Raw genomic sequence first — 18,916 nt, forward strand, 5'->3', positions numbered from 1 at the left:
ATGATGGCCATTTTTGACTGGTGTGAGGTGATTGTTCAGTGTAGTTTTGATTAGCGTTTCTCTAACACTGGACAATGTTGAACATCTTTTTGTGTGCTTATTAGCCATCTGTATTTCTTTGGAGAAATGTCTGTTTGGGTCTTCTGCCCATTTTTTGATTGGGCTGTTTGTTTTCCTGATGTGATCTGTATGAGCTGCTTATATATTCTGGAGATTAATCCTTTGTCAGTTGTTTTGTTTGCTATTGTTTTCTCCCACTCTGAGGGTTGTCTTTTAATCTTGTTTATAGTTTGCTTTGCTGTGTGAAACTTTTCGCTTAATTAAGTCACATTTGTTTATTTTTATTTCAAAGAGGATCTTGTTGTGATGCATGTCAAAGAGTGTACTTCCTTTATTTTCCTCTAAGAGAGCTTTATAGTTTCTGGCCTTACATTTAAGTCTTTAATCCATTTTGAGTTTATTTTTGTGTATGATGTTAGGAAGTGCTCTCGTTTCATTCTTTCACATGTAGCTTTTTCACAGTTTTCCCAGCACCCCCTATTGAAGAGGCTATAAGAAGCTTACTTTTTAAGACATATTCTGTACCTTGTAATAGATTTCTTAGACGTTTTGTTAGGTAGATTCAGTTTCTAGAATTTATCTGTGAGTTTGGAACCTAGAAAGATCCCTGTTAGGTAACTGAAATAGCTGTTGTGATGCCTTTAGACATTATTCTATTTATGAAACTCTCTTCAGAGTATATGTTACATATACTCTGGTTTCTTGGTATACAGGTAATAAAGCAAAAACATTAATAAGAAAAAAGAACATATATATGTATGAGCCATGCTCATATTAATATAAACAAATGACTGTTAAATAAATGAGCAGAAGGGACAAATCTTCCCTAATGAAGACTTCCAAAAATGTGTTTTGGGGTTGGAATAGTCACTGAGATGAGCAGAAATGGAGTAAACTTTGGACAGTTGAAAATCTTGCCGAAGAATCAAATTCAACAGTATGTTTAAAGATACTGTGTCACAATCAAGTGAGTGTAGCTTATTTTAGGAATTCAAGATTGGTTTAAGATTAGAAAATTAGTTATTGTAATTCACCATATGATCATCTTAGTTGATGCAAAAGAAACATTTGACAGAATCCAAAAACCTTCACTTTCATGATAAAAACACTCAAAGTTGGAATAAAAGGTAACTTTCTCAACTTGATAAAGGGCATCTATGAAAAACTGTAACATTTAACATCATACTTAATGGTGAAGGACTAAAAGCTTTCTGTTTAAGATCCAAGAACAAGATAAAGATGTTTATTCTCACCACTTATTTTAAACTTTGTAGTAGAGGTTCTCACCAGTATAAACAGGTCAGAAAGCCAAGTAAGAAGCCTCACATTAGAAAGGAAGGAGTAAAACTGGCTTTTCCCCACAGATTACATAGTCATCTATGTAGAAAATATAAATGGAGACATACATCTTGTTAATGGGTTGGAAGACTCAATGTTATATGATATGAATTCTCTCCAAATGGATCTATAGACGCAATGTAATCCCTATAAAAATCCCTTTAGGTTGTTTTATGGAAATGAACTAGGTGATTCTAAAAGATATATAGAAATGTAATAGCCTAGAATAGCCAAAACAACTTTGAGGAAAGACAGCAAAATTGGAAGATTAACATACCTAATTTAAAGACATACTAGAAAACTTAAGCAGTCAAAATGGTGTGATACTGATACTGACATAAAGGTTGACAAATAGAATGAGGAGACAGAGTTCAGAAATAAACCCACCCACATATAGATAAGTGATTTTTTTTTTAGAAAGGTACAAAGGTAATGTAGTGCAGAAAGAATAATCTTTTTAAGAAATGATGCTGGAAAAAACCTCGAATAGCCAAAGTAATCTTGAGAAAGAAGAATGGAACTGGAGGAATCAACCTGCCTGACTTCAGGCTCTACTACAAAGCCACAGTCATCAAGACAGTATGGTACTGGCACAAAGACAGAAATATAGATCAATGGAACAGAATAGAAAGCCCAGAGATAAATCCACGAACCTATGGACACCTCATCTTCGACAAAGGAGGCAAGGATATACAATGGAAAAAAGACAACCTCTTTAACAAGTGGTGCTGGGAAAACTGGTCAACCACTTGTAAAAGAATGAAACTAGAACACTTTCTAACACCATACACAAAAATAAACTCAAAATGGATTAAAGATCTAAATGTAAGACCAGAAACTATAAAACTCCTAGAGGAGAACATAGGCAAAACCCTCTCTGACATGAATCACAGCAGGATCCTCTATGACCCACCTCCCAGAATATTGGAAATAAAAGCAAAAATAAACAAATGGGACCTAATGAAACTTAAAAGCTTTTGCACAACAAAGAAAACTATAAGCAAGGTGAAAAGACAGCCCTCAGATTGGGAGAAAATAATAGCAAATGAAGAAACAGACAAAGGATTAATCTCAAAAATATACAAGCAACTCTTGAAGCTCAATTCCAGAAAAATAAATGACCCAATCAAAAAATGGGCCAAAGAACTAAACAGACATTTCTCCAAAGAAGACATACAGATGGGTAACAAACACATGAAAAGATGCTCAACATCACTCATTATCAGAGAAATGCAAATCAAAACCACAATGAGGTACCATTACACGCCAGTCAGGATGGCTGCTATCCAAAAGTCTACAAGCAATAAATGCTGGAGAGGGTGTGGAGAAAAGGGAACCCTCTTAACACTGTTGGTGGGAATGCAAACTAGTACAGCCACTATGGAAAACAGTGTGGAGATTTCTTAAAAAACTGGAAATAGAACTGCCATATGACCCAGCAATCCCACTTCTGGGCATACACACTGAGGAAACCAGATCTGAAAGAGACACGTGCACCCCAATGTTCATCGCAGCACTGTTTATAATAGCCAGGACATGGAAGCAACCTAGATGCCCATCAGCAGACGAATGGATAAGGAAGCTGTGGTACATATACACCATGGAATATTACTCAGCCATTAAAAAGAATTCATTTGAATCAGTTCTAATGAGATGGATGAAACTGGAGCCTATTATACAGACTGAAGTAAGCCAGAAAGGTAAAGGCCATTACAGCATACTAACACATATATATGGAATTTAGAAAGATGGTAATGATAACCCAGTATGCAAAACTAAGAGACACAGATGTACAGAACAGACTTTTGGACTCTGTGGGAGAAGGGGAGGGTGGGATGTTTCGAGAGAACAGCATCGAAACTTGTGTATTATCTATGGTGAAACAGGTCACCAGCCCAGGTTGGATGCATGAGACAAGAGCTCGGGCCTGGTGCACTGGGAAGACCCAGAGGAATTGGGTGGAGAGGGAGGTGGGAGGGGGGATCGGGATGGGGAATACATGTAATTCCATGGCTGATTCATGTCAATATATGACAAAACCCACTACAATATTGTAAAGTAGTTAGCCTCCAACTAATAAAAATAAATGAAAAGAAAAAACGATACTGGAAATAATTGCATTTATATGTTCAATAAAAGAGCTTAAATCCATCCCTCGTATCTTAAAACTTAACCAAAAAAGGGGACATAAACTTAAATGTTAAACCAATAAATATAAAACTTCTTGAGAAAACAAGAAAAAAGTCTTTGTATCTTGTCTTTGGCACAGATTTCTTAGATAAAACAATAAAATCAAGGTTCATATAAAGGCCAATTGATAAATTTGAGTCCATAAAAAGACAAAACTTTGTTCTTTAAAAAACATTCTTAAGAGAATAAAAAGATAAGCCACAATATGGGAGAAAATTCTGCAAAGCATTTATCTGATAAAAAGACCTATATATTCAAACTCAGAAAACTCAACAGTAAGGGGAAAAAGCACATTAAAACCTTGGAAAAATATTTTGATAGTTCACCACAGGAGATGTATGGATGACAAAAATGTGGATAAAAATGTGCTCAACAGTAGTTATTAGGGAAATGCAAATTTAAATTGAGTTACCGCTATACAACTCTTAGAATGGCTAAAATTTAAGGAATTGATTTTGTCAAGTCTTAATGAGATGTGGAGGTACTGGAATTCTCATATACTGCCATTGAGAATATGAAGTAGAACAACTCCTTTGGAAAACAATTTTACAGTTTCTTTAAAAATTAAACTTATATCTAACATGGGTTCTAGCCATTCCACTTCTTGGTAATTATTTACCAGGAGAAAAATAAATGGATGTTCATATGTGTATATATACATGAATGTACATGGCAGCTTTATTTGTAGAAGGAGAAACCATAAACAACCTAACTGTCCATCAACAGATGAATGAATAGGTAAACTGTAGCATACTATGCAATGCAATACTACTCAGCAGTGAAGAGGAATGGACTTTTGTTACATGGCAACAACATGAGTGAACTGGAAAATAACTGCTGAATGAAAGCAGGCAGACAAGGAAAAAATATATACTATATGATCCCATTTAAATAAAACTCTTAAAATATGTAACTATTGTGACAGAAAGCAGTGGGTGGGGAGGGAGGAATTAACCAGGTACACAAAATTTTTGACTGTGTTCACTATTTTGATTAGAAAAGTTTCATGGTTATATACTTAAGTCAAACCTTTCAGAATTGTATATTTTAAATACTTTCAGTTTATTATATATTAATTATAATTCAGTGAAGCTATTTAATAAAAAATAAAAGGAAAGCAAAGTAACTTTTCTTTTGCCAAGATGTTTTGTGGTGCAGTTGGAAATCAGTGAGAGTAATAATAATAACATTGTCTAAGCATTTGGATAGACAGTTCAGGTAGTTGTCACTGATATTTTTAAAAATATTTTTAAATTTTGTATGTCAGTCTACATGTGAATGTAAAAGTATTGAGAAAAATGATGACATTTCACTTTCTTTTTCTCCCTACTCCCCTTCTTTCCCCCTTTCTTTTTAAAAACAGGAGTGACAGTTCATTCAGATTCTTTGTATTCTTTTTCATCTATATTTGTCAGTTTGCTGTACATGTCCTCCAGGCTGCAGGATTTCATAACTGGGGTAACTGGTAAGTAATTTACCTTAATTACTCTAGTTATAATCTCTTCTTCTAATATCTTAATATGATTTTTGAATTCCTAAAAAATATTTGACATAGAAAAACCAGATTGGCAAAAGTAAACAAATATTAAAAAAGGCAATTAAAAAATTTCCTAAGGACTAACCTTTGAAGGAATTTAAGAAAAGAGTACTTGTTATGTGTAAAGTGCTATTTTAGGTATGTAAACATGTAGACACATAACTGCAAACACACATGCACATGTCTGAAAAGTAGAGTCACTGCATGCTTGTTAAGGATCTATCTTTAAACAATAGAATCATTCTTAATATGGCAAAAGGCTCACTCAGTGGGGTACCCTCGGGAACTGAGACTATTTAGACCCTGGTTAGAAGGTAATAGATTTTATATCTCTCCTCAGATACTCTAGAGCAAACGTTCTTTGAGTGAAGTGGTACATAGAAGAATACATATTTATAAAATCACCCCTCTCTGTCTTGTAACTGTTGCATACAGTTGAATTTTTGTAAGGTAAAAGCATATACAAAGCAACTTTGCTGCATTATGTATGTAAACAAAACTGATCATGTAACTAGAGTGTATTTGAAGACGTGAATGTAGTATGTGACTGCTGAATTAGAGCAGACACTGAAAGTGATAGCTTTGCAGGTCTAACGAGCACATGTACATGCATACAATTTATTAGGGTATTTTAAATCAGTTCTAGGAAAAAGTAGTGTTTGTTATCATTTAAAAATTTTAGTCTTTAGCATTTGACAGAAAGGAGATGTTTTAAATATTTAATTAAAAAAATACACTGTTTATGTTAACAGTACTTTCTTATTTATAATGAAGCCAAAATAATTTCTTTTGCTTTTTAGTACAGACTTAGGAAAAAGTGTTAAAACTAAGCATAGAAGCATGTGAGGTGACTAAATAGCACAGGAATCTGCTAGTGAGGGTGCATACAAGGTGACCTGTTATAAGCTAGATCTCATGTAATTCAGCAGACTTTAAAAAATCAAGCTGTTTATTCTGAGATAATTGTTGGGTCACAGACTTGATAAGAAGTAATGAGAGCAACCTAGATGCCCATCAGCAGATGAATGGATAAGGAAGCTGTGGTACATATACACCATGGAATATTACTCAGCCGTTAAAAAGAATTCATTTGAACCAGTCCTAATGAGATGGATGAAACTGGAGCCCCTTATACAGAGTGAAGTAAGCCAGAAAGATAAAGAACATTACAGCATACTAACACATATATATGGAATTTAGAAAGATGGTAACGATAACCCTATATGCAAAACAGAAAAAGAGACACAGAAGTACAGAACAGACTTTTGAACTCTGTGGGAGAATGTGAGGGTGGGATATTTCAAAAGAACAGCATGTATACTATCTATGGTGAAACAGATCACCAGCCCAGGTGGGATGCATGAGACAAGTGCTCCGACCTGGTGCGCTGGGAAGACCCAGAGGAATCGGGTGGAGAGGGAGGTGGGAGGGGGGATCGGGATGGGGAATACGTGTAAATCTATGGCTGATTCATATCAATGTATGACAAAACCCACTGAAATGTTGTGAAGTAATTAGCCTCCAACTAATAAAAAAAAAAAAAAGAAGTAATGAGAGATCCCCAAGTATCCTTTGTTTAGTTTTCCCCAGTGGTAACATACTGTAAAACTATGGTATAGTATCAAAATCAAGATCTTGACATTGATACAGTAAAGACAAGATATTTTCATCACCAAAAGATCCTTTATTCTGCTGTTTATTGCCATACTCACTTCCGTCCTTAACCCTAGCAGTTCTGATCTGCTTGTCCCCTCAGTTATGTTATATAAATGGAGTCATACAGTCCGTAGCCTTTAGCTTTTTTCACTAAACATGATACTCTGGAGATTCACCCCGGTCGTCGTGTCTGTGAGTAGTTATCCCTCTTCATTGCTGAGCAGCTTATGGTGTGGATAGACCACAGTTTGTTTAACCACTCACCAGTTGAAGGACCTCGGGTTGTTCCCAGTTTGGGGCTATTCTGCTATAAACATTCATGAACAAGTTTTTGTGTGAACATAAATTTTCATTTTTCTGTGATAAGCACCCAAGAAGAGTGTAATTGCTGGTTCATATGGAAGTTGCATGTTTTTTATTTTTATTTATTTATTTTAAAATGATTTCCCCCCACCTGGGGCTGTCCTCTAACAAGGGATTGAACCCGTCAGAGTGCAGAGTCCTAACCACTGGACTGCCAGGGAATTCCCTGTTTGGTGTTTTTAAAAAACTATTTTCCAGACAGTGTTCACCAGAAAAGCTGCACCATTTTACAGTTCCAACAACAGTGTATGAGTGCTTCAGCTCCACATCTTCACCAGACTCTGGTGTTGTCACTGATTTTTTTTTTCAAGCCATTCTGATGGCTGTGTAGTGATGTCACACTGTGGTTTTAGTATTTACTTCTCTAATGTTCTAAGGTGTTTTATCTTTTTTTGTGCTTGTTTGCCATCTTTATATCCTCTTGGTGAACTGTCTCTTCATGTCTTTGTCCACTTTCTAATGGAAGTTTTTTTAATTTTAAAGATTTACTTTTAAGGTTGAGATATGAAGGTTCTTTATATATTTTGGATACTAGCTCTTTGTTGAATATGTGGTTCTCAAATATTTTCTTATATAATTAAACAAAATTTAAAATAAACTTTAAAAAAATAATAATGAACTCAGGTTTAAAAAATGTAAAATCTTGTGTTCATATTTAAGGCTCTGGATTTTGGTGCTTAGGTTTGAATTCAGACTGTGCTGTTTTTATTAGCTGTGTGACCTTGGGCAAGTCACTGAATAATCTTGGAGACTCAGTTTCTCATCTGTGAAATAGGGATTAAATATAACATATATCATAGGGGGCTATTGTGAGAATTAAATGAGTTAGTGCATACAAAAAACTAAAATGTTGCCTGGCTCATAAGTGCTGAATATATGTTAGTTATTATGTGATTGTTTTTAAAATTGTGTGTGAACTTATTTGCCTAATTATGCTTTTTAAAAATTTCATAGTGGTTGGATTTCATCCCTTACTGGTCTCAACAAAAGTATTCCTGTTGGAATCATGATGATAATTATAGCAGCACTTTTCACAGCATCAGCAGTCATCTCACTAGTTATGTTTAAAAAGGTAAGTGAAATTTTGTGTCTTTAAATTTTTTTAGTGAACCTGATATTCAGTTCTCATTTTCCGATCTTGTTGATTTAGTATAACCTCAAGTCATTTTATTGTTGTTCTTATGCAAGTTTGCTCTCTGAAGATTACTTTTCACAATTAAAAGCTCTGTATAGAATGGGCTTCCCTGGTGGTCCAGTGGTTAAGACTCTGTGCTCCCAGTGCAGGGGGCATGGGTTCAATCCCTGGCTGAGGAAGATCCTATATGCTGAATGGTGAGGCCAAAAAAAAAAGGTTATGCATAGATAAATTTTAGAAAATTGTGTCACATTTTAAACTTCTGTAAAAAAGGAGTATTTTAAAATTTTATTAACTGAAGCCTTCTTTTATTGAAGAATCAACCTCATTTTTAAAACTTGTTATCCTTCTGTATATTCTGATTTCTTTTTTTGAATATGGCATAGTAGCTCAATTAATAAATAGAAGTAACCATTCTGTGTGTAGTGCATACGTTTTATTTGTATTTAAAATTTGAAAACACTAAATTATTTTATCTAAGAGTATAAAGTGAGCTGGTAACAGATTCAGGCTGTAATACAGATTGAATTTTGGTTTTAGTAAAAATCCCAATTAGCTATACAGTTGGCCTTCTATATCCACAGGTTCCACATCCTCTAATTTGAGTACTGTGAATTGAAAATAATAGAGAAAAAAATTCCAGGAAGTTCCAAAAAGCAAAACTTGAGTTTGCTCCACATCGTCAACTATTTAGAAACTACCTAATTGATTTAATAACTATTTACATTGTATTATATTGTATAAGTAATCCAGAGATGATTTCGAGTATACATACAGGGAGGATGTGCATAGGTTATATGCAAATGCTGCCCCACTTCATATAGGAGACTCGAGAACATCCTCAGATTTTGGTACCCTTGGGTGTGAGGGTAAGGGGTATCATGGAACCAATACCCTACAAATACTGAAGGATGACTGTTTCTTCCTATAGAATTCCCATGGCTGTTTTCATTGCCTTTAAAAATGATTACATAGGGTAGGGGAAAAAATAAATATTTTTATTTTATATGAAGTTTTACTGTGTTTTAGGTATGTAATTCAGTTCAGTTCAGTCGCTTAGTCGTGTACGACTCTCTGCGACCCCATGGACTGCAGCTCGCCAGGCTTCCGTGTCAGTCACGAACTCCTGGAGTTCGCTCAAACTCATGTCCATTGAGTCGGTGATGCCATCCAACCATATCATCCTCTGTCATCCCCTTCTCCTCCTACCTTCCATCTTTCCCAGCGTGAGGGTCTTTTCCAGTGAGTCAGTTCTTCACATCAGGTGGCCAAAGTATTGGAGTTTCAGCTTTAGCATCAGTCCTTCCAATGAATATTCAGGACTGATTTCTGTTAGGATGGACTGGTTGGATCTCCTTGCTGTATTATTATATTATCTAATACATTATATATATACTAATGTATATTTTAATTTTTTATTGGTGTATAGTTGCTTTGCAGTGTGTGTTAGTTTCTGGTGTACAGCGACGTGAATCAGCTCTGTGTATACATAGATCCCCTCACTCCTGGACCTTCCTCCCACCCCTCTAGGTCATCACAGAGTGCCAGGCTGAGCTCCCTGTGCGATACACCAGCTTCCCACTAGCTATGTGTTTTACACCTGGTAGTGTATGCATGTCAATCCCAGTTTCCCAATTTGTCCCACCCTCCCCTTCCCTCGCTGTGTCCACATGTCCCTTCTCTATGTCTGCATCTCTGTTCCCACCCTGGAAATTGGCTCATCTGTACCATTTTCCTAGATTCCACATGTTCTAACATGATATAGAAACCTTGTGAATGACACCTATGTTTTAAAATGATACTTTTTGATGTGTCTCACATTAAAATAACATTTTTTCCCTTTAATTTGCTGTCTAGTAATTTGGAATATGTACAAGGATTGCATAGAAATAACTGTAGCTTATATTTAGGAAAACTGCATTCTTGAAATATTTGGCTTGTATGTTTTCCTTTAATCCTTCTCAAAACTGTGAAACTTAGGCTATATTCTTCCTGTCCATATTTTCCTACATTTTTTCTCTCTTAAAAGCTTTTACTTCCTTTTAGACATACATATGCATAACTATTGAAACTGCTTTCTGAAGTTACTCATTCCATTTTCCTCCTCCTTGGACTCGGAAGCCTTCTGTGTTGCAGGTGGCCTTCTTCCTCAGCCTTCTTAATGATGTCCTGATTCTCCTGCCTCTGAGACTAGTCTTCCTCCTTCATTTCTTTCTTCAGCTCACAGTAAAAGTCATCTTCAGTGCGCTCAGTTCCCTGCTCTGTGCTTTTGCTGTGCAGTCTTTTTTCCCTTGGGGATTTCAGCCTTCCGCATCGTTTCAGGCTCTTCCCCACCTGAATGGATTAGAATCTTGGAGTTGAAAGACAGTACTTTACCCAGCCATTTAGTGGCATCTTCAGGTGACTGTTGACCTGCTCTGGTTGATTGGTGTCATTGTCTCACAGTTCAGTTCAGTTCAGTCACTCAGTTGTGTCCCACTCTTTGCGACCCCATGAATCGTAGCACGCGAGGCCTCCCTGTCCATCACCAACTCCCGGAGTTTCCTCAAACTCATGTCCATCAAGTCGGTGATGCCATCCAGCCATCTCATCTTCTGTCGTCCCCTTCTCCTCCTGCCCCCAATCCCTCCCAGCATCAGGGTCTTTTCCAATGAGTCAGCTCTTCACATCAGGTGGCCAAAGTACTGGAGTTTCAGCTTCAACATCAGTCCTTCCAATGAACACCCAGGACTGATCTCCTTTAGGATGGACTGGTTGGATCTCCTTGCAGTCCAAGGGACTCTCAGGAGTCTTCTCCAACACCACAGTTCAAAAGCATCAATTTTTTCGTGCTCAGCTTTCTTCACAGTCCAACTCTCACATCCGTACATGACCACTGGAAAAGTCATAGCCTTGACTAGATGGACCTTTGTTGGCAAAGTATTGTCTCTGCTTTTTAATATGCTGTCTAGGTTGGTCATAGCTTTCCTTCCAAGGAGTAGGAGTCTTTTCATTTCATGGCTGCAGTCACCATCTGAGGTGATTTTGGAGCCCCCCAAAATAAAGTCTGACACTTTTTCCACTGTTTCCCCATCTATTTCCTATGAAGTGATGGGACTGGATGCCATGATCTTAGTTTTCTGAATGTTGAGCTTTAAGCCAACTTTTTCGCTCTCCTCTTTCACTTTCATCAAGAGGCTCTTTAGTTCTTCACTTTCTGCCACAAGGGTGGTGTCGTCTGCATTTCTGAGGTTATTGATATTTCTCCTGGCAATCTTGATTCCAGCTTATGCTTCTTCCAGCCCAGCGTTTCTCATGATGTACTCTGCATATAAGTTAAATAAGCAGGGTGACAATGTACAGCCTTGATGTACTACTTTTCTGCTCATTATACTTACCATGTTGTACATTACATCTCTAGTACTTACATATGTTATAAGTTGAAATTGGTACCTTTTGAAGGGGGAATTGAATCATCCAGTTCCCCTTCGCCTGCCCCCCCCCCCCCCAACCCGTGTAACCTCAAATTTGGTATCTTTTTCTATGAGTGAGTTTGTTTTTGAAGTATACTTGTCCTGCAACACTGTGTTCGTTTCTGGTGCACAACATGGTGATCCAGTATTTCTGTATGTGTCAAAATGATCACTGCAAGAAGTCTACCATCTGTCATGATACAAAGCAGTATATTATTGACTGCATTCCCCACACTGTATCTTTTAAAAGAAAAAAGTCCTTTGAGGGGGTCTGTGGCCATAGTTTATAACCACTAGGGGTCAGGCTTTTCATAAGCAGTTAATGCCCTCTAAAAGTTATCTATGCACAGTTTTGGCTCTAGAAGAGTTAATTTCTTTTTATTAGGCTATTCTGTGTCTCCAGCATCAGCTGAACCATGATCTGTGGTATATTTTCATTTCATTGACAATGAATACAATTTTGATAACTTTTGTTGGCATTCTGAAGTCTCACATAATTTGGAGTTAGCTAATCACTGGTGTCTCAAGTGCCAAATATGAGCACTGTGGTATCTTTGTTTTCCCTTAGTGTCATCTTTTAATCTAATATAAAATAATTGAAATGCAAGAATATCTTCTCTTGTACCTCTTTATAGATAAGGGAACAGTTTCTTTTAGGTTATTCCCAAGCAGTATTTTTTTATAGGCTCATGTTTTTAGAGTAGACTAGTCAAAGAATTAAATACTAGTTATGGGTCAGATAACAAATGGATGAGTCATAGGAGATTGTATATTAAGGGAATACAAAATTTCCCCTGTCCTTTAATTGATAGAAAAGCTAGAATAACTTAGTGTGGAAGAGATAAATACATAAAACATAATTTGTATTTCCTTTGGGCCCTAGTTTTGAATGGTTATTTCTTCAATTGTTAATATACCTCATCCATGTTAATAAAATGATTGTTAATAATGACTTTTTGAACTTCAAAAGAATTTTAGAAAAGGTTATTTTCATTTCTTTAAAAAATAAATTTTTTAAAGCATTTAATTTTTTTCTATACAAAAATGTCTGTTTTGCAAGTACTCTTTTATTTTCTGTTTTTTATTGTTACTAAGTTGTGCCAGCTCTTTGCGACCCCATTGACTGCAGCACACCAGTCTCCTCTGTCCTCCACTATCTCCTGGAGTATGCTCAAATTCATGTCCATTGAGTCAGTGGTGTGATCTAACCATCTCATCCTCTGCCACCCCCTTTTCCTTCTGCCTTCAGCTTTTCCCAGCATCAGGGTCTTTTTCAATGAGTCAGCTCTGCATCAGGTGGCTGAAGTATCAGAGCTTTAGCTTCAGCATCCGTCCTTCCAATGAATATTCAGGGTTGATTTCCTTTACGGTTGACTGGTTTGATCTCCTTTTAGTCCAAGGGAATCTCAAGAGCCTTCTCCAGCAACACAGTTTGAAAGCATCAATTCTCCGGTGCCCAGCCTTCTTTATGGTCGAACTCACATCTGTATCTGACTACTGAAAAAACCATAGCTTTGACTATAGGGACCTTTGTCAGCAAAGAGGTGTTTCTGCTTTCTAATAAGCTGTCTAGGTTTGCCATAGCAGTCACCATCTGCAGTGATTTTAGAGTCCAAGAAAATAAAATCTGTCACTGCTTCCACTTTCCCCCCCGTCTGTTTGCCACGAAGTGTTGGTTCTGGATGCCATGATCTTAGTTTTTTGAATGTTAAGTTTCAAGCCAGGTTTTTCACTTGCCTCTTTACACTATCATCAAGAGGCTCTTTTGTTCCTCTTCACTTTCTGCCATTAGAGTGGTAATATCTGCATATCCGAGGTTGTTGATATTTCTCCCGGCAACCTTGATTTTATCTTATGAATCGTCTAGCCTTGTATTTTGCATGATGTACTGTGCATATATGAGCACTGAAGAACTGATGCTTTGAACTGTGGTGTTGGAGAAGGCTCTCGAGAGTCCCTTGGACTGCAAGGAGATCCAACCAGTCCATCCTAAAGGAGATCAGTCCTGAATATTCATTGGAAAGTATGATGCTGAAGCTGAAGCTCCAATACTTTGGTCACCTGACGCGAAGAATTGACTCATTGGAAAAGACCCTGATGCTGGGAAAGATTGAAGGGAGGAGGAGAAGGGGACGACAAAGGATGAGTTGGCTGGGTGGCATCACCGACTTGATGGACATGAGTTTGAGCAAGCTCCGGGGACTGGTGATGGACAGGGAAACCATGGGGTTGCAAAGAGTCAGACACGACTGAGCAACTGAACTTAACTCTGCATATAAGTTAAATGAACAGGGTGAAATATATATCTTTGTGATATTCCTTTCCCAGTTTGGAACCATGACCTGTTCTAACTGTTGCTTCTTGAGCCACTTACAGGTTTCTCAGGAGACAAGGTGGTCTGGTATTCCCATTTCTTAAAGAATTTTCCAGTTTATTGTGACCCACACACTCAAAGGCTTTAGTGTTGTCAATAACGTAGAAGTAGATGTTTTTCTGGAATTCTCTTGCTTTTTCTATGATCCAACGAATGTTGGCAACTTGATCTTTGGGTCCTCTGCTTTTTCTAAATCCAGCTTGAACATCTGGAAGTTCTCAATTCACATTCTGCTGAAGCCTAGCTTGAAGGATTTTGAAGGATTTTGAGCATGACCTTGCTAGCATGTGAAATGAGAGCAACTGTATGGTAGTTTATACATTCTCTGGCATTGCCCTTCTTTGGGATTGGAATGAAAACTGACCATTTCCAGTCCTGTGGCCACTGCTGAGTTTTCCAAATTTACTGGCATATTGAGTGCAGCACTTTCACAGCATCGTCTTTTAGGATTTGAAATAGCTCAACTGGAATTCCATTACCTCCACCAGCTTTGTTCGTGGTAATGCTTCCTAAGGCCCTCTTGACTTCGCATTCCAGGATGTCTGGCTCTAGGTGAGTGACCACACCACTGTGATTATCTGTGTCAATAAGACCTTTTTTGTACGGTTTTGTACAGTTCTTTTGTGTATTCTTGCCACCCCTTCTTATTCTCTTCTGCTTCTGTTAGGTCCTTACTCTTTCTGCCCTTTATTGTGCCATCCTTGCATGAAATATTCCCTTGATATTGCCAGTTTTCTTATCTTATAAGACTTATATCACTATAAACTTCACTCTTCAAAACTTCTTTTGCTGCTTCCTATAAATTTTGAATCATAGTGGTTTCCTATTTCTTCAAGTGTTTTTTTAATTTCCTCTTTGATTTCTTTGGTGACCCATTGTTTGTTTAGGAGCATATTATTTAGTCTCCATGTGTTTGTGATTTTTTGCATTTTATCCTTGTAGTTCTAGTCTTACAGCATTGTGGTCAGAAAAGATGCTTGATATGATTCCAGCTTTCTTAAGTTTATTGTGACTTGCTTTATAGCCTAACATGTGAACTATCCTGGGGAGTGTTCCTAGTGCATTTGAAAAGAATGTAATTCTGCTACTTTGGATAGAATCCTTTCTATATTTATTAACTTCATTTGGTCTATTGTGTTAAGGCCAGTGTTACCTTACTGATTTTCTGTCCATTGCTGTTAAGTAGGGTGTTAAAGTTTGCTCCTAGTATTGGGTTGATGTCAAATTTCTCTTTATGTGTGTTAGTGCTATATGTACTTTTGCATATTTAGGCTCCTGTGTTGGGTGCATATATATTTACAACTGTTATATCTGTTTTTGGATTGAACTCTTGATCATTATGTAATGTCCTTTTTTGTCTTTTGTTACTGTTTGTTTTAACATCTGTTCTGTCTGATACAAGTATTGCTCCTCCATCTTTTCCACTTTTCTTTGCAGGGAATACCTTTATCTATCTCCTCACTTTCAGTCCATGTGTGTTACTTTAGGTCTAAAGTGAATCTCTTGTAGACGGAATATATATGAGTCTTACTTTTTATTCAGTCAGCTGCTCTGTCTTTCGATTGGACCATTTAGTCTATTTATGTTTAAAATAATTACTGATAGGTGTGTTCTTATTGGCATTGTGTTCATTGTTTTTCTGAATAATTTTTGTAGTTTACTTTTATTTCTTTCCTTTGCTCTCTTCCTTTGTGATTTGACGACTCTCTTTAGTTTATGTTTGAATTCCTTTCTCTCTTGCATGTGTGTATCAATTACACACTTGGTTTGTTGTTACTATGAAGTTTGTATATAGCAATCTATGTAAGTTTGAACACATTTTAACAACTCTGAAATTTTACTCTCCCAGTCCATCACATTTACATCATATTTTACATCTTCTTTCGTGTATTCCTTAGCTAATGATTGTGGATATAGATAATTTTTCTGCTTTTGTCTTTTAAGCTTTACTGGCTGTGTAAGTGGTTAATTTACTACCTTTATGCTTGTCTTTGCCAGTGAGATTTTTCCTTTTGTAATTTTCATATTTCTAGTAGTGGCCTTTTCTGCTTTGACAAGTCTCTAACATTTCTTATAAATTTGGTTTTGTGGTGTTGCATTCTTTTAGCTTTTGCGTGCCTGTAAGACTTTTGGTCTCTCCTTCAAACGGGGAGGAGAACCTTGGGGAGCAGTCCTCGTTGCATGTTTGTCCCATTCATCACTGTAAATATGTTGTGCTATTCCCTACAGCCTGTAGTTTCTCTTAAAAGTAAGTTGATGGTCATGAGGGAGTTTCCTTGTGTGTAACTTGTTTCTTTTCCCTTGCTGCTTTTAGTACTCTGTTTTATCTTGACTTTTGCTATTTTAATTGCAGTGTGTCTTCCTAGTCCTCTTTAGGTTGGTCCTCTTTGGGGCTCTCTGTACTTCCTTGACCTAGATGTCTGTTTCCTTCCCCAGAGAAGGGAAGTTTTCAGCTATTATGTCTTCACATAAGTTCTCTGCCCCCTTTTTCTTTTTTCCTTCTGTGAAAGGGACCTCTATGAAGTGAATGTTAGTACGTTTGGTGTTGATTTCAAGGTCTTTTAACTGTCCTCATTTTTTAAAATTCTTTTTTTTTTTTCTGTTCAGTTTGAGTGATTCCACTGCTCTCTCTTCATGTTCTCTGATTTGCTACCCTTATCATCTAACCTACTATTGAGTCCTTGTAGTGTAGTTTTCATTTCAGTTACTGTGTCTCCAGCTCTGCTTGATTATCTTTGTATTTTCTAACTCTTTGTTAATCTTATCACTGCCCTGCATTCTTTATTATGATCATTACCTTAAATTATTTTTTGTGCAGATTGCCTTTCTCCACTTTACTTACTTCTTCCTTTGCGGTTTTATGATATTGTTGAAACGTATTCCTCCATTACCTCATTTTGGCTAATGTACTGTCTTCGTTTCTCTATATTTGGTAGGTTTGTTACATTTCCTGATCTTAGAGAAGTGGTGCTATGTAGGAACCATCCTACATGTCCCAGCAGTGCAGTCCCCTCTGACCACCAGAGCTATATGATCTGGGGTTGCCCTCTGTGTAGGTGGGCCCAGCAGTTGTATACCGGCTGCTGTGGGCGGTCTGGTAGACGTGCCGGCCCCAGGCTGGTTGGTGCTCTGCCTTGCCTTGTGTGGACACTGTCAGCCACTGGTGGGCCAGGCTGTGTCCCGTGGTGGCTGATTACAAAGCCCCGAGGGTCCCGGGGCTCATGCTGGCTCTCTGTTGGGTAGGTTGTGCGTCATGGTGGCTGGTTTGTATGCTGGGTGTCCGAGATCCCATGGCCTTCTGGTGGGTGGGGCCGGTTTCTGACATAACTGTTTGCCAGGTGCATCGTGTTTGGAAGCTGGTGTTGGCCCTCTTTTGGGTAGGATTGGGGCCCAAGGAGTCCCAGGCCTGGTGACTGCCTTTTGCTGCATGAGTCTGAGTCTTGGGGCTGCTGCCGGCCCCCTGGTGAATGTAGGTGGGTCCTAGGTCTTTGATTGCAGAACAAGGGCATCCGAAGCCTAGAGCCAGCCTGTTTGTGGATGGGGCCAGATACAGGGGGTCTCAGAGCTAGCGGTGTGTCAGTGGAGGATGGACTCAAGTTCTGGGGTCTTTGACTGCATGGCTGTGGAGATCTGGGGATTGATGTCAACCAGTGGTTTGCAGGGCTGGGTCCTGAGTTAGCTGGGGGCTCAGAGGAGTCTATGGCTTCTGGCCTGGTGTTGCCTTAGGCTGTGTCCACCTTTTAGAAGCTTGGCCTGAGATGCCCTCGTTCTGGTGCTGACAGGTTGTGGGTGGGGTCAGGTCCCAGCCCTGATAAGCAAGAAGGAGGATTCCAAACTGGCATTTCCTATTACCAGTGTCCTTGTGGTGGCACAAGTTCCCCAAATTGGCTGCCACCAGAATCTGTGTCCCCAAGGTGAGTTCTAGTTGCCTCCTGTGTCTCCAGGAGGCTCTCCAAGTGGGTCCCACCCAGGCTTTTGTCAAATTACTGCTTCTGCCTTGGGTCTCAAACCAGGTGGCATTTTGTGTGAGCCCTTTAAGAGCGAAGTCTCTTTGCTGGGAGAGCTATCAACAACCTCAGATACGCAGATGATACTACTCTAAAGGCAGAAAGTGAATGGGAACTAAAGAGCCTCTTAATGAGGATGATAGAGGAGAGTGAAAAGGCTGGCTTAAAATTCAACATTCAGAAAACTAAGATCATGGCATCCAGTCCCATCACTTCATGGCAAATAGAAGGGGGAAAAGTGAAAGGTGTAACAGATTTTGTTTTCTTAAACTCCCAAATCACTGCAGATGGTGACTTCAGCTGTGAAATTTAGACGCTTACTCCTTCGAAGAAAATCTATGACCAACCTAGACAGCTTATTAAAAAGCAGAGACATTACTTTGCTGACAAAGGTCCGTTTAGTCAAAGTTTTTCCAGTAGTCATGTATACATGTGAGAGTTGGGCCATAAAGAAGGCTACGCACCGAAGAATTGATGCTTTCAAATTGTGGTGCTGGAGAAGACTCTTGAGAGTCCCTTGGACAGCCAGGAGAGGAAACCAATCAATCCTAAAGGAAATCAACCCTGCATATTCATTGGAATGACTGATCCTGAAGCTGAAGCTCCAGTACCTTGGCCACCTGATGCAAAGAGCTGACTCATTGGAAAAATGAGTTGGAAAATGCTTGGAAAGATTGAAGGCAAAAGAAGAAGGGAGTGGCAGAGGATGAGATAGTTAGATAACATCAGTGATTTGGTGGACCTGAATTTGAGCAAATTCCAGAAGATAGGATAGTGAAGGACAGGGAAGTCTGGTGTGCTGCA

At 38.2% G+C, this 18,916-nt stretch overlaps 1 protein-coding gene across 4 annotated transcripts in view; it reads left to right on the top strand.

The window, feature by feature from the left end:
- The window catches only part of SCAMP1 (secretory carrier membrane protein 1), a 149,757-nt gene that overhangs the window by 93,927 nt on the left and 36,914 nt on the right, over positions 1–18,916 (top strand). For all 4 annotated transcript variants that reach the window (XM_043470729.1, XM_043470727.1, XM_043470728.1 and 1 more), the window contains 2 exons: positions 4,952–5,053; positions 8,099–8,216. In XM_043470729.1, the coding sequence (XP_043326664.1) occupies positions 4,952–5,053; positions 8,099–8,216 (220 nt within the window). The remainder of the gene's footprint in view (positions 1–4,951; positions 5,054–8,098; positions 8,217–18,916) is intronic.

This window comes from Cervus canadensis, chromosome 6 (genome assembly GCF_019320065.1).
Source record: "Cervus canadensis isolate Bull #8, Minnesota chromosome 6, ASM1932006v1, whole genome shotgun sequence".
Classification (NCBI taxonomy): domain Eukaryota; kingdom Metazoa; phylum Chordata; class Mammalia; order Artiodactyla; family Cervidae; genus Cervus; species Cervus canadensis.